Raw genomic sequence first — 27702 nt, 5'->3', positions numbered from 1 at the left:
CCCATCTCTTAGGACATTATTGCTTTGGTGGACAGCTCATTTCTTAATGGGTGGCTTATCAGAGACATGTAAGCACAGTGGTAGTCTGCAAAAACCAAAACAATGAGTACAGATTATTATTATTATTATATGTCTGCTATATTTCGTTAAATCAGTGTTTCAGTGTACAAGGAGATGAAGCCTGTTTAAGACTTTCTACCAGGTCCTATAATCCTGTTTCATGACTAATTGGAAAATCTGTGTGGGGTCATAAGCTTTAGAGAGCTTCGTCCCAAATAATCGGGGATTAAGTTATACCAAAGAAATCTTTCTTAAAACAAACAGAAAGCCACATAAACTTTTGTTTTGTTGATTAGGTTGGTACCAGCGTACTGATCAGGAGACACAGGAGGTAGACCACTGGGCGCTGCAACCTATGCAGATTGAATGAAGCGTTAACAGACTGATTGCCTTCACACAGAACACCTCACGGGTTTAAAACCAAGATACACTGGGTTATTTTGATTCTTGTCAGTTACTCACAGTAAGGAAATGCATATTGCTTGGCCTGTCTCTTGCTTTTTGTCCCTGACCCTATAAATACAACCACTGCCTTTGTAAAGACTTTGTTCATCTGCAGGAAACAGTTCCGCAGAAACCTTCTCCATTTGCTACGTCCAGGCTACACCATCACCACTTACATCAAGGTTTGTGCCCAAGGGACTGTCCTTTACCCGTGCATGAGCCTCAGTTGACACATTTAAGCACAGTGCAGAATATCAAAGCACCTGTGCCAATGCCTTCCTCAATATGAGCCTGGCAGTGAGAGCCAGGACCAGAGGAAGAGATGTACCCAGATTAAGCAGCTACTTCTGTCACGTTTGCTGTGGAGAACAAGCAGAAGGGTATTTTTAACAGAAGATGCTTCCTCTGTTGGTCTCATAAAGCCCGAGGCTGGTGACCTTGCAGGTACAGTGCAAACCCCGTCTGTTTCCCCAGGACACAAAAGGTATTGAAGCGATACAGATGACACTTTGTTTGATTCTTTGGGATAGTTTATTTTCTTATTACTAAACTGGATATATGCAATCTTTTGTTTTCAAGTAAATTGCCTGTGACGCCTTGAAAGATTTGATATATCAAAAGCCCAATAAACAAGTGAAACGCCCACACCTGCATCTGTAATTAAGAAAGGCAAGAATTGATTTATTACATCATTTCCCTCTAGGAAAAAAAAAATTAAAAAACCCCAAATCATAAACAAATGAGAGCCCATGGGGAAGCTTGCCCTTTTTCTTTCATGAAAATGGACTAATGTAATGTAAACCAAGCATGCATTTTTTAGTAGCTAAGGGGGTAATTAATTATAATCAAGGCCACATGTTTGCAAGGACCTTGGGAGGTCTCTCACTTTAGGTGATATCGTCAGTAACCCTTCAGAGGAATATTTTAGCAAACAAAACAAAGACAATAGTTCCTTATGCTGACCTGAAACCATGCAGTTGAGAGTACTGCAAAGCCAAACATCTTTTAAAACCAAAACGTGAGTATTACATGTAAGAATAAGACAAAGCTGGGCAGAAGACATTCCCAAAGAGCATGGACTCAGTGCTTGCAGGACTCTTCTCTGTCTCAGCCTGCTGAGAAGAGATGTTAGAAACTGTAGGAAATGCAACAAGGATCCTCGAGGTCCACTGCATTTGAGGTAATTTGTTATTCTGTTAAGCATCAGAAAGGGACTAATTCTTACAAAACTGGCATATAAATACAGGATACACGAGCATAAAGTGACAAATTTTTAAAATCCAAGCACCCTAAGGACCTTAGTGCCAGCACTCTGTGGCCTAAGTGTAACACATAGGAAAGAGATATTGTATGAACTTCTGCCAGATTCCTACGGTATTTTAAGTATTTCTGAGGAATATACAGGCAGCCAGAAAATAGCATCAGATATCTCTGGTATGTTGCACTGTTTACGTAAGAGGAGGAACCATGGTAATAATGAAGATAGTAATTCCTACAATATGTAACCTGAACAGCAAAGATGCTTTAACTTCAGACATGCCAACCATCTGACACTCTTTCAGAAACAATAGGTGACTATATCTGCTGGCACTTTGAGTCAGGCATCTAGTGCCATCTGAGAAGTACTATGTACCTGAGACCTCCCCAGAGGACTGTCAAGTGTCTGGGAGACGTCCGAGAGGCATGTGCACTCCTGCAGTGACAGCAGAATACCACAGGGTGATGATCTCAAATCCACCAAATGTCTGTACATGAGCAACTGAAGTGAATGACTAACTGGGCCAAAGAAGGTAACTATTGGCTTTCTGGCTACTGGAAGGGGGAAGATATCTGCAGATGCACAAGGTAAACTAGGAGTGAGCTTTACTTGTTTGTCCTTAAACTTGACAATGGTTTAAATCACTCTTCAGGGTTTTTTAGTGTTTTGGGGAAAAATAAATATTCAGGCTATGCATAGCTTTAATGAAGAACAATTTTCAAAACAAATGTTTAGCTTTTCCACTAATGCAGAAGTGCATCTGGTTAACATCAAACTAGCTTCTTACATATATCACAACTAAAGCCAACTGAGAGCTGCTATATTCAGTTACACCTCAGCTTCCAGAAAGTCACAGAACTTATTTGTGAAGGCATGAATCCTCTGTCACCTATTGTTCAAACACTCCTGGCTCTACAAAAAGCTGGTTGTAGGGAAGATAGGTACCCACAAGATAACACGGGATTTCATACATAGTCCCTATATGTAGATTTTAAGTCTACTTGCAAAATCTACCCTGGAAACTAAGAGCAGACTGGCAAAGGAACCACATTTGTGTTTGCCAAAAAACTCAGCTTTTGCCTGAAATGCAAGTGACCTAGTGTGGGGCTGGAGCAAATCACACACACTCAGGCTGTGGAAGTCTCTGTCCATTCGTGATGGTTTGCCAGGCCCTTGATGCAAAGAGAACAACCTTTCAGCCACAGTGACACCCATGTGCCTACCAGGGACTGGCACAGACGTTATGAGTCTGTCCAGACAGCAGCGCAATGTGCATAATATATTCATTCACTTTTCAGATTGCATGCAGGCACAGAGAACCAAGCTCACACCCCCTGTGAACCTCTTCAGAAATCAGTGTTTGCATACACCAGGCACGAATTTGATTCCTAGCTCTACTGACAAAAATCCATGTTTTAAATCTATCTCAGCAGGTCTCTGCAGAAAAGGCAGTTTCCAAAGGCAAAGTGCCTTCCCTAGAGTATTGCAATAATAAGCACTGCATGAAGACTGCTCCACCCTTTTTAACTGAGCTAAACAATTTTCTGACCAAAGAATGTAGACAGTCACACTGAGAGATGAATAGGATATTGAGGCACACACAAGGATGCCTGTGGCAGCAAGGGCTGATCCTTGAGGATCCGGGTGCCAAGGAACTCCAGAATACACTACACCTGTGTGGTTTTCTCAAACATTTGCTTCAGCGGCCATAACAAACTTCACGCAAAAGGGACTGAACTTGTGGCAGAAAAAAAAAAATGGAAACTGCCATATAGAGGAAAATAAGGGCTTTTAATATAGTGAGGCAATTTAGAACTAAATCCTTAGCAGGTTAAATTTGTGCATCACTAAGGTCATGGTTCACATTTCTGTAGCATGTAAATTCTTCCTACAGTCCTATCTGAATATCAGCTGCTCATTTTCTGCCAGTTAACTAAAATGATTTGGAATTGAATTTGGAGGTGAGAAACAAAAAATGTCAGTTTCATTCTTCTCTTTTAGAGTGAATACAATTATTGTATTATGATTATAATATACAACAACATTTAATAAATACATACTACATGATATAAAAAGACATTATTAAAATCATTATATAATCATACATAGTAATTATTGTTATAATTAATTATTATCTAGCAAAATTTATATCTAGGCATTTTCTTGCATGGTATTCTCCTATAAACGCCTTCAAAACTAGAACTTGAAAGTACTGAGATCTTTTAAACACAATACAAAGTCTGGCACATTAAGGATATAGCTCAGTTAATCCCCATATTCTGCCACCTCAGCTCTGCTTCCTGCACCAGCTGTCTTTGCGATACTAGGTTTTTTGCTGTACAAGACAAATGATTTGTAGATTTTGCAATGTGCTTTGTCAGCTTAGTTGAGATTCTCACATACAGCTATGACGTGAGTTCATGAGGAGCAAGAGCACCTCAAAATCTGCCCACAGAGACATTAGCAGTGACAGAGGGTTAAATCCTGAGGAACGCTATCAGCAGATGTGTGAAGGACCTTATTGCTGTGTGCATGGCCAACATTGATAAGGAGATCTGAATATAGTAATAAACAAGTCGTGATTATTCAAGTCTATTTGAATGCATTTTCACCTAATATTTTTGCTATGCAGCTTCTGATCAAAACTGGACGCTTGTTTCAGGATTGTGCTTACCAGCTTAAGAGCCTTACTCCTCAGAAAACGGTATAGATTTGCTTTGGTCTTTCAGAGTTGTTCAAATTACAAATGTAGTATATAAGGTTGAGTTTCAATGCACAGAAAAATAAGAACAATAGACTTGACTCATTTTCCCCCATGATATTCACTATTCAGTTCTACATGAAGCCAGAACAAAACTCAGCACTAGCCACCCAAATATGTCTGTTAGTGACCTCCAGCACAGAGAAATGGCACAAGAGTGCTTCTGCCTTGTGCTTTTCAAATCTTTGTTTGTGGCTTGACTTTCATAGGATGCTGAAAACTGAGAGCACTGAGAGATGCCAGAGTGGGGGTGACACTGCTTGGAGAGTGACTCTTTCCACCAGCAGTCCTCCACAGGCTACTCCAGGTACACTTTATTTACAGACAGCTTTAGTTAGAAAAAGGTGGTTCTACTCACTGAACGTTCGGATTATGTCACTTGGAGCACTGGCAGGGCTGGGTCCATAGAAGTTTGCTGCTCGGACAGCAAACTGGTACTTGGTGTTTGGGAGAAGTCCTTTGAGAACCATGGACTCCATCTGTATCTGCTCTCTTATCACTGTCCAATTGCTGTCAAGGTCTGGCCTTAAGGATCAAACAAAGCCAAGATTATAAATAATTAAAGCCATCTGTATAAATTAATTGCCTTTAAACTTTCCTGAAAAATACAGAAAATAAACGAGATATGAGCCTTCTAAAGGACCACTGAAATCCTTCACCCTTAAGGAGTACAGCTGTGCAACCATTACCAAGCTGCAAAGCTTATGATATTAAAATTACACAGTGATACAGACCCAGTATTAAGATTTTTCTAATAAAGTCAAGGATTCTGTTTAGAGGACAGTTAGAAAAATCGAGTTCTGTTCACTCATTTTCATGGATTTGGAGTTCACAGTTTGCAAGTACAGATCTATTACCTGCAGTTCCCAACCCTTTGTTTGGCTGTATAAAACAAAACTTTACAATAGAGGGAAAGATCCTGAGTTATTTTTAAGAATTTGTGCTCTAATGCCATCAAGTCCCTTCAAACATATAAAAGCATTAGCAGAATGAGAATCTAACACTTGATCTCCCAGGCAACCAGGTTATCCCACCTATGCTGGAAAATCTTGATTGAAATTCTTCAGAAAAAGACACCAAACATCAAAATAGAAAAACAATGCTGAGAATTTCCGGATTTTGCAACAAAACTCCCTTGTCTGCCTTTGGACAATGCTTGGTTAACTCCTCATGCCTACTGGATGCCAGTTGCCCATAAATGCTCTCAGAGAGTGGTGTTACAGTCCATCTGAAATCAGTACAACCATCCACATAGCAGGTCGGTCTCAAATGTTTTAAGTTGGTATGCAGAAGGACATTGGAAATGGGAGGGTTGTTCTAAATACTTTGAGAGAGTATTCTGATGCGGTCACGGCATTTGCACTCTCTCTAAAAGTGATCTCTTCTTATCTAAGAGAGAATGGAATGAGAAGATAAACAAATACAAACAAAATAAAAATGTAAATGTTAAGTCCAGGCCACACAAAATATTCAAACTGATGCCTATGAAAGTAAAATAGGCACAGAAATTACTTTCTTTTCTAAGATGTCCATGTGATATTTATTACAGGAAATAACTCCAAGTGATCCCTGAATCTAACAATGTTTACACAGAACTAGCTGCAAATGTCTCTAACACTTTTCCCATCAAAATTATAGCACAAGGCAGGCATTTTGTATTTGTTTATTTGTAGCTGGAGGAAATGTCAAAGTTAACGTATGTTTTGTTTTAACATTCAATAGAAGATTTATTGATCACTGAGGCTTCATGGTTTTAGTGTCAGCAGGACAAACGCCATGGCAAAGCAGCAGCTCCAAGCTGCCTGGCTCCTGTATGCAATGCCACACAGGATGTGAATATTTAATTGTCTAACTAAAAATAAAATCAGACACACTCAAGAGGTAATGACAGCTAAACAGACCACCTTAAGCCACTCTCCACCACCAGTTCCTGGTAGACAGAAGGGCATTTATTTTGGCTACTCCTTTGTTGCATCCCTTTTGATGTTTGGGCCAAAATGAAAACGTTATAGTGTTTTCCAAATAAAAGCTGTTAATGTCCCTTCCTTCCACATGCTTGCTTAGCGGTGTTTTCAATTTTCCCATATATGTATTTTTTTGGCTCTAATTCTGGTCCAAGGAATTCCTACCAGCTCAACAGCTGTCTCACAATCTCTTTGCAACACACCCTGCCAGTGTTTGAACACAAATGGAAACACATGCCTCCTATGAAGGGCTCCATAAGAGGTACCGCAACTTAAAAAGATTTAGGAGATCACACAAAGTGTAGGCTATAGCCTTCAACTTTGCTGACTCTCTCTTACAAGACTTTCATCTGTAGACGTGAATAACAAAGGAGACAACTGCAAACATGTAAGCATCTGCAGCTGAAGCAAAGAGGGAGATTTATCACTTGACCTTTGACACTCCTCCAAGAACATTCCCTGTTGGAACAAATCAGTACAAGACGAAAAAATGGCAAACAGATGGGGAAAAGAACACAACAAACTCAGCTGATGACTATACCCAGGGACAGACAAGTCCCATGTTTTCTAAGATGGGAGCATTTTGTTGAAAACTGTTTGTCTCTACGGTCCTTTTTTTGTGTTAAATCTCGGTTTGTGTCAACAAACACATTGTGTCAACAAATTGGCTCATTTCAATGCCACTTCTTCTTTCTGCAGCACTACATTCCTTAGACAGGCACAGGTCCCTCAGTCTCCAGCCAAGACTTCACAGGGCTGCCCTGGATGATGTATCTGTGTACAGGGAAATCAGACCTAACATCCATGGGCTGTTTCTGTTCTTGGAAGTTGCAGCTGTGTATCTCCAATGCAGAAATGACATGGAGAACGAATCTGTCCAGTGACAATATCAAGAGTGTTTTTAAGATGATAAACATATGGATAAGGTCAGTAAGACTGGATGGATATAAGCAAAGGGCAGAATTCTGCCCCAAACATACCCAAAACACTTAGATTATTGCTTTGTGTTGTCATCTGGGGACTAACTCAGTTTAGGAAAGAAAATCTTTCTGATGTCAAGAACGGGAATTTTTTACTCATTTAAACTGTCTCTTAAAATCACCTGGTAATGATCCAATGGAGTAAAGCATCTGCTAATAACCCAAGTTTTATAAGATTTTTCATTGTTCTTTTGTGCCTTGTTTGTACTCAAGTGGCAAATTAATCTCTATCATTTTTTTCATATTCCTGAGAATAATAACTATGATGACAAGTACAATACCTTCTTATTTGCTATGAAAAATACTCATTGTAGAAAATAATACACTTTAGGATATTATTTGTAGTAATTACTATTATTTAGGTTTATTGTGATACTTTCTACAAAATATATCAACCAATATGTCTGCAAAATATATCAACTCTGAGGAAAGGAAAAGTAGACAACTTTCTAATCTCATTCTTTTGTTAAGTATTCCTCTGAGACTGCCTAATGTTGTTACTGCACTTCCTCTCTAATTTCTAAATCTTCCACTCCACTTTCTTTATTAATAACCTTTTCAAGGATTCCGCTGTCATAAACAGTGCGGTAAATGCTGAGGTACATGTATCTGTTTCATGCATCAGTCAGGAAGACAATATTAAAGGTATTTTTGCTGAGCATTAGGAGGTGCTGTCTCCCTAATCAGATCTGGTTTTGGGTTCTTCTCAAACAAAAGCAAATATGATTGCCTAGCTCAGTACAGTGACTGTTCAACATGGAATGGATTCTGGCATATACCTTTGTTTGGGTGGAAGGCTTCTAAACTAATAAAACATTTTACCCACAATGCTATACTGAATCTTCTTCACCCTTATATCTTTATATAGATAAATCTACCCAACTTCATCAGCAGAACCTGCCTAGCTCATTACAGCAGAAGTTTCATGTCATTACTGAGATACTGAAAAATTTCTCCTGTATCTCAAGATAAATATTGAGCTGTTGACTCCATCTGCATACCAAAGAGATGGAGAAGAAAGTGACCTAATCCTTTTAGGGCATATCCTGCTGAAACACTTGTGAACCTGTAGATGTTAGCTGACTATCAAAACTTGGAAAAGTCAGTTCCCAAGTTTAAAAGAATAAGCAGGCATTCAATAGATTAAAAATTCGAGGATTTGGAGTATTCAAGTCAAAATATTCTTTTAGACTTTATTTTTTATAGCATCTTTAAGAAAAACAACCAAATCAATATGTTTAAGACCATGGTCCCACATGAGAGGCTTTCATGCCATTTGTAAAAAAATATTTCTCAGTATAAGCCAACAGACTATTTACACTCAGCTTGCAGGCTTCCACAGATGCCATTGGCTACTTTGGATTTAACATGCTCTTGAACGTATTCCATATGAACTGTGCAATAAGCAGCAAGATATACATGCACTCTCTTGATTTTTAGCGTTCTTCCAAGTTGAGACTGTGGTCTCCTTAGCATCCTCCTATAGTCAATATCAGAGCAAAGTCTAAATTAGCCCATTTCATCCTGCATCTGAAACAGCCTGCAGCCTTCCACTGCCTATAGTGAATCAACAGGAAATCCATGCAAGTGCCTAAACAAAGGCCCAAATTTATACCCTGAGCAAAAACAGGCTGCAAGTTAGCTCTGGTTCTGATTAGATTCTGGTACATGAGAACAATTCTTGTATTTTCATGAGGTTTTAATCCCCAGTATCACAGCTGAGCCATTTTAAAGAGTGGTTTTCCCTCACTTCAGTCTCCCAGCATCATTTATCTAGGGTTAAAGTCATAAAGTTAGTTTTAAGGGGACTGAAATAATTTAAATAATGTCAGTTTTTAGAAGTTTGTGTTGCACCCAAGAGAAATCACAGATTTGCATAAGAAACTCATTAATTTTGCAAAAGCATGGGATAATATTGTATTTCTTTGACATAAGAGGACCTAACTCTAAATTTACTTGTACTGCTTTGGTTGTGGTTTACATCAGTTTAAATTAACAGCTTTAATTCATGTTAATATATTTTATAGTAACTAAAACTATATGCAGAACAGCAAAAGATGATGAAGCTTAAAGTTAAATCTTTATCTCCAACTGCCATTAGGGCGTATGGCTCATTGAACTTTCTCCAAACATATATAATCAAGCTTCCAAGTCTAGGAGAGCATAATCCCCGAATTAACAAATACATTTCCAGCTTAGCTTTAAACCTCAAACTAAACATTTGTAATCATAACATTGTGCTGTTAGCAAATTCCTTCCCAAAGTCTAAAACCAACAAAACACTGACATTTTAATTACTGGTATCTTTCAACTTAAACAGTGAAGGCAGCTTTCCACTCCCTGGCTGAACAAAAACAGCCAAGGGTGCTCTTTCAGTGCATCAAGTGAGATGATGGTGCCCACTTCTTCCATTAGCAGGCCCCTGGTGATATGAAGACATGTATGTAAACCTGCAGGTTCCACTCTCTGGCAAAAACACAGAGGAGACAGAAGTGCAGTCAGCTGGAACCGAACAAAACCCCTTACTCATCCACTGAACAAACGAAAGAGAAGCAATGTCGGAAAGACAGAAAGGTTCGGATAATGATTGTGTTATAAAAATGGATATTGGATAAATTTCATGTTAACGGTACAGAAGAGTTTGCATGATGACCATAACGTATCTTCAGCCCCCATGTCCCGTCTCCCAGTGCAACAAACATTGAAGGGCTTCCCACTACAAATGGGCCATTTTGATTCAAACACAAAGTGCAACTTCAATTCACAAGTAGGCTTTCAGCCTGGGAATTTTTTTCCTTATATCAATATATTCCCAATTGTAAACATACTTTGAGCAAGAAAAACCATCAGTTCTTTCTGTCTCTTTTAACAACATTTTATTTTAAATTAACGTTTTCTGAAGAATGATTTTTTTTTACCTTTACAGCTCAGAGTCGTTAAAGAAGCAATTCTTTCTCCTCATTCAGGAACATCAGCTAAAACCTGTCATCATGTATTCACCCAAAGGATTAAACTTCTGAAGGCTGAATTTTGCATTAGGTTATGGTTAAACATAGAGTCAAGCAAATGAAAATAAATAGCTTTGTATGCAGACATTAGCTTACACAAGCATGTGAAGAGTCAGGTATGAATACTTATGTGTGCACACAGATACAACCACCTCCTTCTGACTCTTCGTGTGCTCCTTATACAAGCAACTTGATGGGCAACTTTTCACAGTTCAGTTATGTTACTGTAAATTTTAGAGTTCAACATAAAAGAAGAAGAAAAAAAGTACCAACACCTTGTCTACTCCAAAAAAATCTAAACAGGCCAACATTTAACGTAGATTCGATCAGCATTAGGATAGCAAGGCAAGCCTGAGTCCTGCAAGCTCAAGACCTAAAAGACTTTTATTGGGTAAAACTGCCCCACATTCCGAGCTGCAAATCCCAGCTTATTTTCTGCAGCAGCCCAGGTTATTCCTGCCCTGCCACATTTTTCTCAGTGTGACTTAACAGTATCTGATGACAGGAGATACTTAAAACTTCAGAGAGTCAGGTCTTTATTAGAGGGAACTGATCAAATTAGACCTTGCATTCTTCAGACAGAAGGTATGGATTATTGGTAATTTTCTAACAACTTTGATTATTTCCCATTTTAAATCTTCACAGTAATTTAACACATATTAAGAAGAAAACTATGCACAGTGTAAAAGTGTCCTATTCAAGGTAAGTAAATAAATCATGAGAAGAATCTGTATGCAGTTTAATAATGCAGTTTAGGTGAAAACAACCTGTAGCGCATCATCACCGAGATTCAAATTCCACTGGCAAACTTGCCTGATAAACTCCACTGTATAGTACTGAATGGGAGAACTTCCTTCACTCACTCCAGGCTTCCAGGACAATGCAACTTCTGAATCAGAAACCACGACGATCTGGGGCTGATAAGGTGGTGCAGGGGGCATGCACTTATCTAAGCCAGAAGACATGCAAAAGAATAGCATGAGAAAAGTGGACAGGCTAATACACATAATAACCCCAACATCCAAAAACTTGGCAATCAAATTCATAGGCTCCTCCCCTCACCTGTTGCCTCTTTGAAACCCCACAGCTGAGGAAAAATAACAGTAAAATATGCTGATACTGGACATGACAGGGATCTAGGTGAGAAGGACCTGCTGTGTTACTGACGTGTGTCGTGCCAGCTTTGCAACACAAAGTGATGTACGCAGTGGTACCTTGGGATAAGGTTGTCACATCTCTGGGCATGCTGGGTCGTCCTTTCCCGGCCCAACCGTATGCTCCAACGCTCACGCGGTGTGGAGTGCCTGGCTTTAGATCACCGATAACAACTTCCTATCAGAGTCAAGGAAAGATAAGACACAAACATTGTGAAACCTCTTCCACGGAACTGGGGGCAATGCTGTAAGCTGGGAGTCGGGGATCCTATACAGCATTTTCCACGTAGCCTCCTAAGAGGATTATCATCAGTCCAGCCCAGCCCAGCCCAGCCCAGCCCAGCCCAGCCCAGCAGCAACAAACACAAACAGCACCATGTGTTTCCTCTCAAGCTGCAGGGGAAATCCACAGGGATGATCTGGACCCATTATTCAGCATAACTCACAAGGCTGCAGATCATTTGCATTTTCTGTCCATGAAGTCAAAGGCACATACTATTCCCTACCTTAAGCCAATTGTTTAGCATACACTATCAGTCTGGTGTATTTTCTTTTATTTTATCTTTAGGGTTTTTTTTTTCAAATCCAGAGACTACAGAAGCTCCTGAGAACGAAGCAAGCCGCAGCAGTGTGAATTGATGATCTTTAATTTCTCACACAGCAGAGACTACTCCCATTGCCTCTCACAGTTTTCCTAGCCCAGCTATTAGCCTTGACCTGAAGCAAGCATTTCCCCTACTCCTTATTCCTTCAGCCATAAACACCGAAAGATAAACCCACAGACAACTACTGTAAGGCAGGAGATGCAAAACTCTGCATGAAGAGCTTGTGCTGCTGTTCAGAGAGGTGTTCTCTAATCTCCCAGAAATTAGCAAATGTTAAAAAAAAATGCATTTTAACACTGTCTGGCACACATAGCAGGGATCAGCTTCAGAAATTTAGGTCTGGTCTTCACTGGAGTATGTATATGTGTGTACAGAAATTCTGTGTTCTTTACCCACAGCCTATTTGCAGAGAGATTTGATAGCATATACAAGTAAACAGAAATAACAGATTCTATACCACAGACAGTTTTGTTGTATAAAAAAAGAACCACTTATAAAAAAATGGTTTACAGAGACTTTTATTTTTCATTCTCTGATATTAAAACCGTTATTCACAGTGCATGTAAAGAATTCATAGATCTCCTTTGTCTTCATGCTGGAACAGACTTTAAATCTGCACTTCCAGTTGCAGTAAAATCATAAACATTCTCAAAATTCTAGGGACTGCAACATTTCCTTATGACTGTCTTTTGAACAAACTCTCCCTATTCGCTGGGAAACTTGCATTATTAGGACAACATTGTTCATCCACACCCTGCCACCTGTTATTTCTCTAGCCATGGTTCGGAGTTCCATCACTGATTTCCTATTAACATGGACCACCTGACGATTATCTGTTTTTCCATCATTCATCCTTGACCTTCTTGAATGATTACGATTCATCTGAGAGAAATTACAACAATGCTAGAAAAGTAACTGCCCAGAGAGAGGCAGCAAGAACACTCACAGTGAAAGATTTATCTGGGTCTTTCAGTCCCATAGCTGAAGTGGCTGAGGTCTTTGAAAACATTACCTGGAAAGCCAGTTGCTGAAAACTGCACCTCCTCACCAAGACAAAATTGATGATCCTGCTCCTGCCATTCCATCCTCCATGCAGCACATTCTATCTGTCTCTGATTACACCATATGCATTTTTCCTGTCAGCATCCTTCTTTATTACACTCATTCTTATAAGAAAAGATCCTTCATTAAGTGTCTTACTGCTTTCACACTATTCAGGAACTTGTCCTCTGCAGATTGGGATATTGATGTACTTGCCTCCTATTACTACCTCCAGACTGAAGTCTACAATAAACTAAACGGAACCAACCTCATTGACTGCAAGATGAATCAACATGAAAGTCCTAATATCTACTTAAGTATTTAAGTTCAACATGTGTACCCAGTTCAACTTGTTGAACATGTACTTTCTCATCTTATACACATGGCTGCCTGCCTCTTTCTTCTGGCAATAGCAGTTGGGCATATACTGAGTATCTTTGAGATGAAGTATCTTCTGATACTATATTTTGAAGCATGGTACCCCAAACTGGACATTACACTGATTATGAGGCTTTAGTAGGCATCAGTCTCAATTTTCCGTCTTACACAACAAACCCTGCAAAATGACAGCTGATATTTTCATTACAACCTCATATCCTTGAATGAGGTGAAGCAATGTGGTGCCTTTTCTGTGACTGTGGTAGAGGAGTCAGGTGTACGTAGAAATCAAATATCCCTCCCTGCCCTGCCACACAGCTTGCCCTCCCTCCAAGTGCATTCAAACTGTTCATGAGGCTGTGCCTATAAGCTGCGTCACAGAAACAATGATTAAAAATTATTTCCAAAGAAAATCTGTTTTCTGCTTTGTTTTAATTAAAAAAAAAAACAAACAAAAAAAACATCAAACCCTGAATCATGGTGCAGCTGCAGAAACTGAGCCAGGTTTAATGAGACAGCTCCTTCCCTATGCTACTGGTCTCAGCTAATCACTCCCTCCTTTGTACTGGTGTGTTTGGTGATTTGAAGCACCATTGCTCTACATGGCTCTATGTGTGCCTAAAATCTCCCACTTTTAATGTCTACCAATTTTTCTTGCCTTTTTTTTGTTTTTAGTTTGAGCTCAACTTCCTGAAGAACAACTGCTTTATTAAATTGCATTGCATCCACACTTTTCCTGGCCTCTCTCACTTGCATGTTCTCTAAGACGATATGATGGAGCTATAACACACTATCCACATTGCTGACACACAGGCACATGCACAGACACACACACTTACACACACACATACATGCATGCGGAGGCGACGCAGTTCACCTCCTGCTATGACCCTCTCACACAGTCCAGAGAAGCCTCTGAGAAAGCAACGGGGTCATACCCAGCACCAGAACAGGAGGCTTAGTGATGGAAACATGTACTATGCAGGCTTAACCACAAAACTATTGCAGATTTCTTTTGAGTTTGATGTGAGTACAACAGAAAGCATTTCAGCCAGAATACCACTTCCTGAGGATTAATGACAGTTGGGAGCTGATTAATCCCAGTCAGTCATACTTCTCTACAAATATGCCTCAGAATTGCTATTTTTATCATGCAATTAAAAAAAGACCCAGCATGGAACCTCATTTCTGAAACACCATAATTCAGACTCTGCTCAGCTGAGACTGAACCAGATAGTCCTGGTTCAAGTGCATCCTGAGGTCTCATCCAGACAACTTTGTCCCACGATCCAACCAAACTTCCCTTAACGAAAGCCATGACCATGAAAAGATGAAAGACCATGAAAGCCATGCAAGATCCACTGAAAAGAAAGTTTGCAAGAGGCTGTTGATGTTAGGGATGTCAGTTAGACACTGAAATTGCTGCCCTTAACCTGCTCAGACACGAATCACCTCCTACTTACCCTCCCCCTCACAATAAACCAAATCTGTCTACTGCTCATAGGAAGTAGACTGGACTAAGTACAGAACTGGAAACAATTACTCTGAATAATTCACCAGCTGCAAAGCTCTTAAGAGGGCTGGTATTTCTTTCAAACTTTTTTTATACTAGTTGTTAGTCTCCCACTCCTTCCTCCTAGGCGTTGCATGGCTGGCCTCTTCCTATGCTCCCCCTCGGCTTTTGCTGGACTGGCTCAGGATTTTCCCTATCCCACCGCCAGACATTGTTCTTCCATGTCACTGTGTGTCTGACTACCCAACTGTCCCTGTCCACTCTAAGCTCTCATTGCCTAGACACAGCTCTTTTTTTTTTTTTTTTTTTTTACAGAAATTGTACTCCAGCAAAACAAGATAGCCATTAAATACTTTTGATGGCTGAGAGAAAAGTCTATCCATTGCTAGAAAGGGAGCTGTTGTATCTGCATGTGTCCATCTTCTTCATCTTCTTCACCTCTGGATTTTGAGCTTTAGCTATTCTTTGTCGCATTTTTACTACAAAACATCCTATACATTTGCTAAATAAAATCAACATTTGAGATCAACCTTTGTGTATGAATCTGTGGAAAGACCAGGCCGGAAACATTCTGTTTCACTTTAAATCACAGCTGCAACTAAGTTTCACGTGAAGCAATACTTACAAAAATTGCTTGTCCTTCAAGGTGACCCTGGGAAAAAGCAAAATAGGACTTGTTAATGAAGTAAAACACTAAAAGGTGATAGCAAAAGCACATAAATAATGGTTCAGGAAATTAAGACAAGGTCACAAGTAGTTTATGTGGCTGTTTGTTATTCATCTGAGTGAGTGTTGGCACACAGACTGTTGTCTCAGTGAGTAAGAACTACTGCTGTCAGGATTAAGATAAAGAACAATGTGTTGTTTGATCTTGGTTAGCACTACTTGCAAGAAAGTTCTTTTGGGAATAAAAAGCAAGAGAGGGATATTGAGAAAAATATCAGAAGGGAGAAAATAATTAGTAAATAATAAAATAATATATCATGGCACTGGTACTATTTGCTGTGATCCCAGCAACCTGCAGGAGTCAGAACTGACAATCAGAGTGACGGAAAACTGTAAAAAACATGAGCATCCCCCTCACTCACAGGGAAGGTTTCTGAAAATTGCCCAGCAGGGATCAGAAAATACCAGCAAACACATTTCATTGAACATTAGGTGGGGAGGCTGAAGGAAGAGTAGTGAGGAAATAAAGGAGAATGAAGATGAGATCCAAAAAAAGAAGGGAAAAAATTGAATTGTGAAGAAGGAACACCAAATAAAGATGGGAAATCCTGCAAAGCTCCTCTGTGCATACACATCAGCCTTTGATTCCTGTGCTGGTAACATTGCTGTCTCCTGGACAGACTGCTCTTTGCAGAGCATGGTATGAAAGTGCTCTCCTCAGAGCACTCACCTGCAACACACTCTCCTTTCTGCAGCAGAAGCAGATGGAAAATCTCTGTTCCTGCCTTGTTGAACTCAAAGAGCAGCTTCTCTCCACTGAGGAAGAACCAGCATGTTTTGAGAACATCCTTTAAAAGCAGGGAGAATTAAAACCACATAGAAGTACAGATCAGTTGCTTTCATCTCAGCCCTAATTGGTCAACCGTGCTGCTTATTCATGAATGGAAAAGGAACAACAAATTGGACAGAAAAAGGGCAGCAGGAAAGAAAATGGCAGACTGAAATAAAGCAAAGTAAGAAAGTAAAGGAGAGGTAAAAGGAAAAAAAAAACCTAAAGGAAAAGGGAAAGATGACAAGGGAAAGTAGTGCTTTCAAGAACAAAAAAAAAGCGCCTCAGAAGTTGAGGCAATCTTCTCAATGGACTTGCAGATATGCAACTAAAGCATATTTAAAGTTTCATTTAATTCCATATTTAGAGTTTAATTCTACTTAAATTCTATTCTTACACAGAGACAAAAATACACTGAAAAATCCTATGTCCTTTAACTCACACACCTAACCTATGTCAGACACTGCAATTATACTGTAACTCTGATTGTGCACATGGTCATACAATTCCCCTTCCATGTGTAGAAGTGCACAGAAAACGGATATTAAAAATTAAAAGTTCTATTTTAATAGACATCGAAGGTCAGTACCAAGATAATGGCAGCAAGTCCCAATAGTTTTACGTGACAAATTAGACAGATGACAAGAAGCAAAAGTGCATCACAATGACTGGATCACAGAAGAACATTGTGATTTAACTTTGCTCAATATCCAGAGCAGATCTGAGGCTTGGATCCTCAGCATAATTCACAAACCAGTAACAAGTAGACAGCTACAAGTTCTCATTTGCAATCTCTACTCCAGTGCCATGACTGGTGAGGAAAATAAATACTTACCATGCTGAGCATATCCAAACTCAGGGGAACATCATGTGAGAGTTGTTTAACTGCCTTGTCATCTTCAATCTCTGAGTAAAAGACCTTGGCAAGAAGATATAGTCAAGCCAGTTAAAGCAATGACTCAATGCTTCAAAATGACTTAGAAATAGGTGCATTGTTACCACACTTATAGACAGCATCTGACCCCACGATCTCCTACATTTTCAAATGCGAGAAAAGCTAATGCACTTTGACATTCACCCTATATTTGCTAGAAGTTGCCAGTACAACCAAAAGCCACCTTTTTACAGTGTATATGCTGAACTGACATGAAACACAGCCTGGCTTTCAGGGTAGACTTGAACCAAGAACTTTCGTTGTACATCTGTTGGCCATGGTCAGCACAGACAGCTAAACATTTGTGAGACTGATCTATGCACAAGTTAGACATTTTACTTCACAGAAGGAAGCTATTGACATTACATGATTACGCCACTGTAAAAATTGCTGTATTGTAAATGTCCTTTCATGTCTACTGCTATGTACAGGAGACTAATGAGCCAGGGACAGTGCACTTTCCTGTGCACAGAGACCCTGAGGTGCTGGGGGGTCAAAAGCTTACAAGAAGTGAAGAGTTTGGATACAGCACTACTGATGTTCTTTGTCTTTGGTTTCACTATCATGTCACAAACGCTCTCAAGGCTTAAAAATAAACTGGGTTCAGATGCTTGATCTACTGCATGAATAGTGAAAACTATTCATGATTTGTGACTATAAAGTACTGCAACTGTTTGAAAAATATCATGACCTACAAAAAGCCACTTACTCACTGCACCTCTCTCTTCACACGTAAGAATGGACCCAGCTACACACAGAGTCTGTCTGGGGTAGGTTCTGGTGATAGCAAATGCTTTTTGACAATTTTGTAACAGTAAAAACAACCCTCCAGGTGGGCAGCATTACTGTAATTTACAAGAACATGGGATGAAGTGGCACTTGTACCAGATATACCTATTGCAGAGAATTTTCTCACTCTTTTAGTGTACAGTAATAACAAAGATAATTGGGAGATTTTTGCTTCCCACTCTTCTACATAAAATTGAATTTTTGATATTTTTTTATTTTCTGGAAATTTCAAATCTTTGCACAGAAAATGCTAACAAAAACAACTGCTACTTGTTTTTTGCTGAAGGGAAAACCAACAAATTCCAGTCAATATCCCACATCTTCAGTGCTAATTCCCTGCAGACTAACTTCCATTTTGGGACTGAGTTTCATTGCCATGGAATACTTCTTCAAGCAATATCTAACAAAAAACGAATGAGTGGCAGATTACTGCTTGCACTCTAAAACACGGAACCTAGTTTAGGCTAGTCATTCCGTTTTGCTCTATAGGCAGAAGATAATGTGGTAGAGGCTCGGGGGAGGTCAGACCTTCCCCTATAAAATTTCTGCGTAAAAATGAAAAACGCAACTTTATCTAAGGGAAACTCACCACTGAGGTAGGGAGAAATAAAACAAAGCCTCTTTTGAGATTTAAGGCTGTGTCTAGGCTCCCAGAGATGCTATGCAGTACAGTATCTATCAGGGGAAGAGACACTATGAAACTCTCCTTCCCCTGTACCTGCTGCCAGCCGGGGAAGGTTTGAGGTAAAGTTTGAAAAGGCTGTTCCTGCTAAAGCAATCTTCAGGTTGAAAGTGTAAGTCAAAGAATCCAAGTGGCCCTGAAATCCCTATGCATCTCTCTTCACTTGCACAGCACTTGCTCTACTCTACTGTTTTATCAGTTGCAGAAAGCACTGAGACCTTTGCATGAAAACCACAACAGAAAAGCAATCGATATCCACTGTAAGTCCTTGGCATCCAATCCGAATTTCCATCATAGCTTGCTTCTAAAACATGAACTGTTTGTTTCTTAAAGTTACAGCTCAACCTGTTTAGGGCTGGCTGCTGTTCCAGGCAGTGGTACTGTTTGCTGTGAGAGCAGCTCTCCTCATTGCCTCACCTTGCTGCTTGCCCAGCCTGAGGCTGTGCAGGGCACTACAGTCCTCTGCTACCAGCACAGAGCATCACTTACCGTGTATCCCGTGATGGTGCTTGCATGCTGCTTTGGCATCCTCCATTGTACACTGAACGCTGTGCAGTTCAGTGAATCCAGCAGTATATCAAGAGGAGGCCCGAGCCTATCTGCTCAAGAAAAATGACATTGTATAAGAAGCCATAGGACATAAAACCTCTCCTTTAGTCACCTGGTAGGTATAGCTTTGAAGAAGAATAAGACTATGCTGCCCTCATTCCAAACTGTCAAACACAACCCACCACACAGATTTGACCTGGGTGGACCTTTTCCCCCTCAACCTCTGCCTTACAAAGCAGTGGTGGGATACCAGGAAAGAGAGAGCAAAGGGACACATTCGCTCTTAGTGGCAAGGTGCTGTTGATTCATCTCAGGATGCCTTACGGACACCTTCAGCCTGCCCTGCCAGGCTTCACATCTAACAGCAACACCCTACTGTGAGGGAAACCAAATCAAACCCAAAATATGTCCACCCTTTAGCATTTTGCTGCTTTGGCACTGGCAAAGAGACCGCCTTCACAGGCCACTCAGATGTCTCCTGATTACCACCAGTAACCTCAATTCCTTCATGACAGCTATGGAGAGGAGGGGCAATGATTTAAGGAAGAAGCAAATTTAGCCTAATGAGTGTAAAGGAACCCTCAGTTCCCACCTGCCTCCCTCCAGATGCAGGTTACAGCAGTCTCTTGCCATCATGCTTTCAGTGCTGCTATGATCAACCCCATCTCTCACCAGCTGCAGTGGGAGAATGGCATTTTTTATGGCTCCACTGGTCTCACAGCACCTATCCATTTCCTTCTTTTCTCATGGCAAAGGTTGGCATTTCAGTACAACTAATTCAGTTACTGGAAAAAAAAAAAGGAAGGCTGGAACTCCGTGTCTCTAGTAACATGTTAGCAGATGCATTTATTGTCTGAGAAAGGGCCAGCAGAGAAGCATGTCTGCTTTGTAACCTAATCAAGATTTTAAACACAACTTCTCCAAACAAACCACCATTGTCCACGCTCTTAAAACCAAATCCACCTAACAAAGAACAGCAACAGAGAACTGATTCACATACTTAATAGCAACTCCATTTTTTTCAAGGTGGCAATTTTACTATACTTAGTTATTTGCACACCCTTACCTATGAAAATTTTAAGTAAAGGCTAAGAAAACCATTTTTTTCCCCTTTTATCCACTAACTCAGCCAAAATATCAAGCAAAAACAAGGTACAGTAAAGGTAATTTTTAGATGTGAAGCAAGCCTACATCAGATTTACCCTTGCCCCTTCCACATATATATTTGATTTTGAAGCTAAATACAATCCTAAACAGTTGTCCTGGGTTTGATGGTGATAGAGTTAACAGGACAAAGTTTACAAACTCTATATGATATCAGTCAGCATCAATACTCAAGTAGTTACAACAAGAACAGAAGTGATATTCTGGTTCCTTTTGCACAGACTCTGCATCTTCCTACTGCTAGGAAACTTTTTGGTTTATGTTTCTTAATTGGAACAAGCAAGCGTGGCCAGTTGGGGCACACACCTCCCAGTTAACACCGATGACTCTGTTTTTATGTCCCTTTATTTATTCTCCTCAATGCTAAAAGAAATCCTGGACAGTGCTCAGTGCAATCATGAAAGGGTAAATACATATATGAGATTCAAGAGATCCTGACCTCTCTTCTCATTCAGTCTCTATGCCTGAAGCTAAAATAAATCCCAGCAAACTGTCTCCTGGACACGACTGCACAAGGACTGTGTGTGTTGGGCTCCTCACCAAGAACTTTTTTCTGTCTTCCTTTTACTGTTGAAACAACACAGTGGGGGATAAAAAAAACAATGCACCTTCAGAAAAAAGGACTACTCATTGTATGCTAGAGGTTTGTATTTTTTGCACACCCCAAGGACCTTGCTTAGCAGTTCAACTTGTAAGAAATTCTGAGGACTAATGCTCTACTAATAACATCCCCAAGAAGTTCATGTAGCCCTGACAGGACTGGGCTTCACTTACACATTAAGGAGGGAAAACATACTTAGGGCTTCACCTACATGAACTGTAAGTATTATCGGCAGTGATCTAACCTGAGTTAATGAGAGCTTGCACAAGAACTACAAGCCCTAACAGGCTCCCACTCCATAAATACAAGCCACCAGCAGATTCCCCATTTTCCTCCCAGCGTGATGAGTTTCCCATAGGATAAAATGGGGAGCTGCAATCTCCTCCTGGCCCCTTTCCAGGAACATCACCAGCAACTCCCCTTCTCCATCTCCCTGGGAAGGGGCAAGGATAAACTGAGCACACTCTAAATGGATTTTCAAGGAAACAAATTACCACCCAGCACTTCCAGCAATACCACTCAGGAACCTGTAGGTGTTTAAACATGTTCCTGTGACAATAGAAACTACTCAGGGAACAAAGACAAGGACTTCCACACAGCCACACTCCGTGTACCATCTGGGGCACAAGTTCAGCCTCCTAGGAAAGTCACCCATGAACGGTTTAGAGGATACCACAGCTCATGAAACATGTCCCTAAGTCAGTACAAGCACATTTTGGGTAGAAGTTCAGCTATATGGACAAGAGCCAACTCTACCATGGCACTTGCTCTCTATTGACCTTCACCCATTTTATTCAATAGCACAGACTTAGCCTCATGGATCTCTGCTTGGTTCAGGGGCGCCTTTTGTGCTCACCTCCAGCCTTGCATTCAGTAGTAGCTGAACCATACAGCACTACAGAACACCTGCTACCAAAAAGAGAGGTGGGAAAGAGAATCTAGGGCTGTGATATCACTGTCTACTTAAGCAGCATGTCACATTCAGAAAACACCTTTCCATCTATCCAACATCAAGTGAGGTGGATTCATTAATGCTTATAAATATGTAATGGGTGAGTGTCAGGAGGATGGAACCAGGCTGTTCTCAATGAAGTCCAATGATAGGACAAGGGGCAACAGGTATAACCTGGAACACAAAAGGTTCCCAAGAGGGTGACGGAGCACTGGAGCAGTCTGCCCAGATGGATTGTGGAGTCTCCTCCACATTCAAAAATGACCTGGAAGAGTTCCTGTGTGACCTACTCTTGGTGATCCTGCTCAGGCAGGGGGGTTGACCTAGATGATCTATCGAGGTCCCTTCCAACCCTTAAGATTCTGTGATTAATATTACACCTGCATCAGTAAAGGAAAAATAATACATCCTGAACATTTACTCTCAACATATTCGTGCCATCCTTCTAGGACTTTCTGGGGAGGCTCCAAGAGCCAGATTTGCTAGGAAGCATAGTTACTGAAATACTAAATTTTAAACAGCAATGACAAATGCTCATATAATGCAGGCTTCAAATTCATATTCCGAACGTACTACAGGCAAATAAAATTATTTGCAGAAAGTACTTGGTGAATAATTGGGAGTAACAAATAAACTTGAAAAAATGCAATCCATTTGCAGACTATCTGCAGAGAGGCAACATCTGTTGAATAAGCAGCCATGCTATGAATTATTCACCCAGTCCTACTAAACACTACTATCTCCAGTTTGCAGATGATGAGACACAGAGAGCCAAACACTGACCTCAATTATATTGACCTATAAATTGTCAATGAATGACTAAATACAGACTTAAACCAGGGAAAATAAAAGCAAGGAGCTGGAGAGGGTTGCATTTCCATCAAGGAATAAGGGGACTCCCCTAATGCAACAAAGTTGGTGGGAACCAGGTGCTTGGGAACTGTGTGTACTCACCATCGGCAACTAATATGGTCCATGCAAGCAGTTTCAGATGATGCCCAGTGCTCAAGCAACAGTTTAGGGACCATGCCAATCCATTCACCACACTGTTGTGTCCTGCCCTCCCCATGACAAAATCACGTGTCAAGAAGGCACACAGCACTCACCCTGATGGGGACCACACTGCCTCCTGGGAAGAGGAAGGGCAAGGGCAAGGGCAAGGGCAAGGGCAAGGGCAAGGGCAAGGGCAAGGGGAAGGGCAAGGGCAAGGGCAAGGGCAAGGGCAAGGGCAAGGGGAAGGGCAAGGGCAAGGGCAAGGGCAAGGGCAAGGGCAAGGGCAAGGGGAAGAGGAAGACGAAGAGGAAGAGGAAGACCTTGGCCATCCCTGCCCCATGCAGAGAGTGATTTCTTAGGAAGGACGGAAGGCAGGGCAAAGAGGAGTATCTCATGTACCATGGTGGTCTCCACAGTGCTCTGCTGTCACCACTTCTGACCTATTGTTGTGCGTCTGGGGATTCAGAGCTGCTAATGGGTGCCAGAATCTGAATTTCACACAACCCATCAGAAAGCAAATATGCCCATATTTGGACTGAACTTCTCCTTCACAGACATGACAAAGTGACCGAACAATCTCACACGAGCAATGTTTATGCCATTGAGATGCAGAAGGTATGAATTGAAAGAGTCACTCTGCAACACTAAATCAAATTGGTTTGTCAGCTGATCACAATTGTTGCAATATATATCATTGTTTTATTAACAAATTATTTTCAGACAAGTGTGTCCTTAAGTTATTTTGCAAATTTTACAGAACATCATGTATTAGGCACAGAAAATAATGGCCTAAACATTTATGTCTTCCTATCAAAAGTCATGTTTAGACTATAAAAAAAAGAAATAGTTTGCAGGGGTAAAACTCTGGGCATTTGTAATTCTTCCTTATGATTCAGGTCAGAAGTATCTCTTGCCTCAAAATTCGGCATCAGAACCATGTTAATTTGGTAGCATCATGCACAGTGCAAAAGCACAATGAAGCCTACTTTGATGAAACTGATAATGGAAGCAATGACTTCAGTCCCATCCAAAGAAGCCACTAATCAAGGAGCAGCACTCTTACACATACTATTGTATACATACATTGTACAAGTATACCAAATACAAGAAGTTTGTGAGTATTTGGCTGTAGATAAACAATGCTGAGCTGATAACATGGTGTTTACTTTTCTGCTTATGGATATTTTGCTTCTTGTTTATAGATCTCTTTCGTTCTGCACTTCTAAAAATATGCAAAAACTGCTAAACCAGTAAGGTTTGTTGCTAAACAAGCCCTTCAAGTGAGCTGAAGAATACACTAGTCTTCTCCCAAAGATGGAATGAATGTTACCATTTTAAAGTAATTACCATTATTTAAATTTTTGCCTCACAAAAGAAACTCAAATTAAAAATGGTAGAAAAGGTTATCACATCAATACATGTGCCTTTTCCATTGCATCTCCCAGTGCTGCACACAGTGGTTTCTGCCAATTAATTAAATCCTCACAGGTTTAGGCTACCATCAGGGTGGCCTCCTGGGGACAGTCCCCAGCCTGGACCAGACAGTGATATACCAGTCCCACAGGACGCTGCATGCATCCAGCAGAGATGTACCTTCCATATTTATTCTCATGATTTTAAGCAGTTAGCTTAAGTACCTAATGGGAACACTTCCAAATAAGCTACCTACTCCTCCAGTCTAACTATGCAAGAAAACTGTTCATGTAGACACAGATAAGTTCCTCTTTCTTTCCAGTAATGAAGTGACCCCTAAATCTTACTACAGTGATGAATAATCACAACCAAAAAAACCTAAACCTTTAAGCCAAACACATTTCTTATGTTCTCAAGCTTGCCACTTTGGATGAGTTGGATAAAGCTTGTCATAGTTGGTACTACTGTTTTAGGAGAAATTTTTAAATTTATTTACATTTTAAGTTAGATGAAAATAACTGTGACTGAAAGGAATATTATAAAAAATACTTTTTAATAGAGTATATGAAAGGATTGCAGTTGAAACTTTTCTTTTAGAATTCATAGAATCATCATAGAATGGTAGGGGTTGGAAGGGACCTTTTGAGATCATCTAGTCCAACCCCCCTGCAGAAGCAGGGTCATCTAGATCAGGTTGCACAGGAACATGTCCAGGTGGGTCTTGAAGACATCCAAGGAAGGAGACTCCACAACCCCTCTGGGCAGCCTGTGCCACTGCTCCCTCACCTGAACAGTGAAATAGTTTTTTTTTTTCTTATGTTTAAGTGGAACTTTTTGTGTTCCAGCTTCATCCCATTACCCCTTGTCCTGTTACTATGTAATATAGGAAAAAAGGATGTCCCAACCTCCTGACACTCACCCTTTAGATATTTATAAATATTAATAAGATCACCCCGCAATCTCCTCTTCTCCAGATTAAACAGCCCCAGTTCCTGCAGCCTTTCCTCATATGAAAGATGTTCCAGTCCCCTCATCATCTTGGTGGCCCTGTGCTGGACTCTCTCCAGAAGTTCTGTGTCCCTCTTGAGCTGAGGAGTCCAGAACTGGACACAGGACTCCAGATGAGGCCTCACCAGGGCAGAGTAGAGAAGCAGAAGAACTTCCCTCGACCTGCTGGTCACACTCTTTCTTGATACATTCCAGGATGCCATTGACCTTCTTGGCCATGAGGGCACATTGCTGGCTCATGGTTAGTTTATTATCAATCAGGAGTCCCAGGTCTCTCTCTGCAGAGCTGCGTATCACCAGTTTGACCCCCAGCCTGTACTGGTGCATGGGGCTGTTCCTTCCCAGATGCAGGTCTCTGCAGTTTTCCTTGTTGAACCTCATGAGGTTCAATTAGAATAGAATTCTAATTCTATTTCACATTTCACTTTCTCTCTTCTTTTTAGATATTTATGCTGCTTCAAGGCATGAAAGTAGTCCCGGGTACTTAACAGATCCTGAAATAATATACAAATAATTCACCAATACAATCCACTTATAATAATAGTACGGTAATTCATTTAAGATAAAATGGTCCACTTAATGTCTACTAGTTTGTGGGCTACAAAACTAGAACTTTTATAGTACATACTCTGTACTACTATTAATGATTTTACATAGGACAATGAAATTTAAAGATGCCAAACAAATAACTTGAAAATGTCTTTTCCCATCAGTCAATATCACTTAAAGGTGTATGTTTCAGGTATTCACTATCCAAAGCTTATTATCTTCAATGGGAACTACGACAAAATTGTTCATGCAACTTGAAAAACGTTCTTCTTGATGCCTCTTAATCTCCTTGCTTTATCTACTACAAATTCCTCTCTCACTGGCACACAATACAAATCTGAATTCTTGAAGAATGGGCTTACTTGGCATAAGATAAAGGGGAGCTTCTGGAAAAGTGGTCAGAGAGAAAAATCTGACAATCATACATGTATTATGGACACAGACACAGGCAAAAATTAAATTAGAGAGGGCAAAGCCAACTATAGGAAAATCAACAAATTAACACACAGCATCTCAGGTTCCCAAAATCCCTACAAGTGTAGGGGTTATTGAGTAAGTGTTTTGAAGCTTGGATTGATGGACAGAAATTATCTGGTCATGCCCCAGAAAGCATCACAAAAATAAATGTGCACATTGGTTATCCTTGAGGTTTCGGCATAGGTCTCATACGGCTACACCAACTGAAATGGTAGTAACCTCCCACCAAACATCTCTGTATTGATCACAACTAAAACAAATACATCCTTCTCTGTAGAAAGCAGAGCAGCTGGTCCAGTGGTGTTTTCAGCTCACAACTCAAAGGAAGCTAAATGTGAGACACAAAATAGACATTTTCAAGAGATACTTGTGGCACTCTGCAAAATCAGAGAGGGTGAGATTGGAAGGCACCTCTGGACATCACCTAGTCCAAACTCCTGTCCAGAGCAGGCTAAATTGTAGCAGGCTGCTCCAGACTTTGCCTAATGATTCTTGAATATTTCCAACAATGGTGACTCCATAACCACTCTGGGCAAGTGCTCAGTCACCCTCACAGTAAAAAACTTCTGTTCTTCTGTTTAAATGGAATTTCCTGTGTTTCAGCTTGTGCCTACTGCCTCTAGTCCTGCCACAGGGCACCACTGAGAAGAGACTGGTTCCACCTTCATCAACCTCTCCATCAGATATTTATACACATTTATAAGACTCCCTGAGTCTAATTAATCTCCAGGCTGATCAGTTCCTCTCAGCCTCTTCTCGTACCAGAGATGCTCCAGACCTTTAATCTTCTTTGTGGCTCTTTGCTGGACTATTTTCAATATCTTCATGTTTCTTCTTGTACTGGGGCAGGCCAGAACTGGACCCAGTACTCCAAATGCATTTCACCAGTGCTCAGCAGAGAGGCAGGATCTCCTCCCCCGACTCTGCTCC

The 27702-nt window shown here is 40.5% G+C and overlaps 1 protein-coding gene across 2 annotated transcripts in view; it reads right to left on the bottom strand.

Annotated features, from left to right (window-relative positions):
* EGFLAM (EGF like, fibronectin type III and laminin G domains) overlaps window positions 1-27702 on the bottom strand; it is an 85270-nt gene that overhangs the window by 44995 nt on the left and 12573 nt on the right. For both annotated transcript variants that reach the window (XM_062019017.1, XM_062019018.1), the window contains exons 2-7: window positions 19556-19665; window positions 17497-17580; window positions 15792-15818; window positions 11690-11807; window positions 11289-11424; window positions 4882-5048 (exon numbers count right to left, since the gene is read on the bottom strand). In XM_062019017.1, coding sequence (XP_061875001.1) covers window positions 4882-5048; window positions 11289-11424; window positions 11690-11807; window positions 15792-15818; window positions 17497-17580; window positions 19556-19665 — 642 coding nt within the window. The remainder of the gene's footprint in view (window positions 1-4881; window positions 5049-11288; window positions 11425-11689; window positions 11808-15791; window positions 15819-17496; window positions 17581-19555; window positions 19666-27702) is intronic.

This window comes from Colius striatus, chromosome Z (genome assembly GCF_028858725.1).
Source record: "Colius striatus isolate bColStr4 chromosome Z, bColStr4.1.hap1, whole genome shotgun sequence".
Classification (NCBI taxonomy): Eukaryota; Metazoa; Chordata; class Aves; order Coliiformes; family Coliidae; genus Colius; species Colius striatus.
Note: the sequence above shows the minus strand (reverse complement) of the source record. Positions and strands in the feature narration are given on the sequence as shown.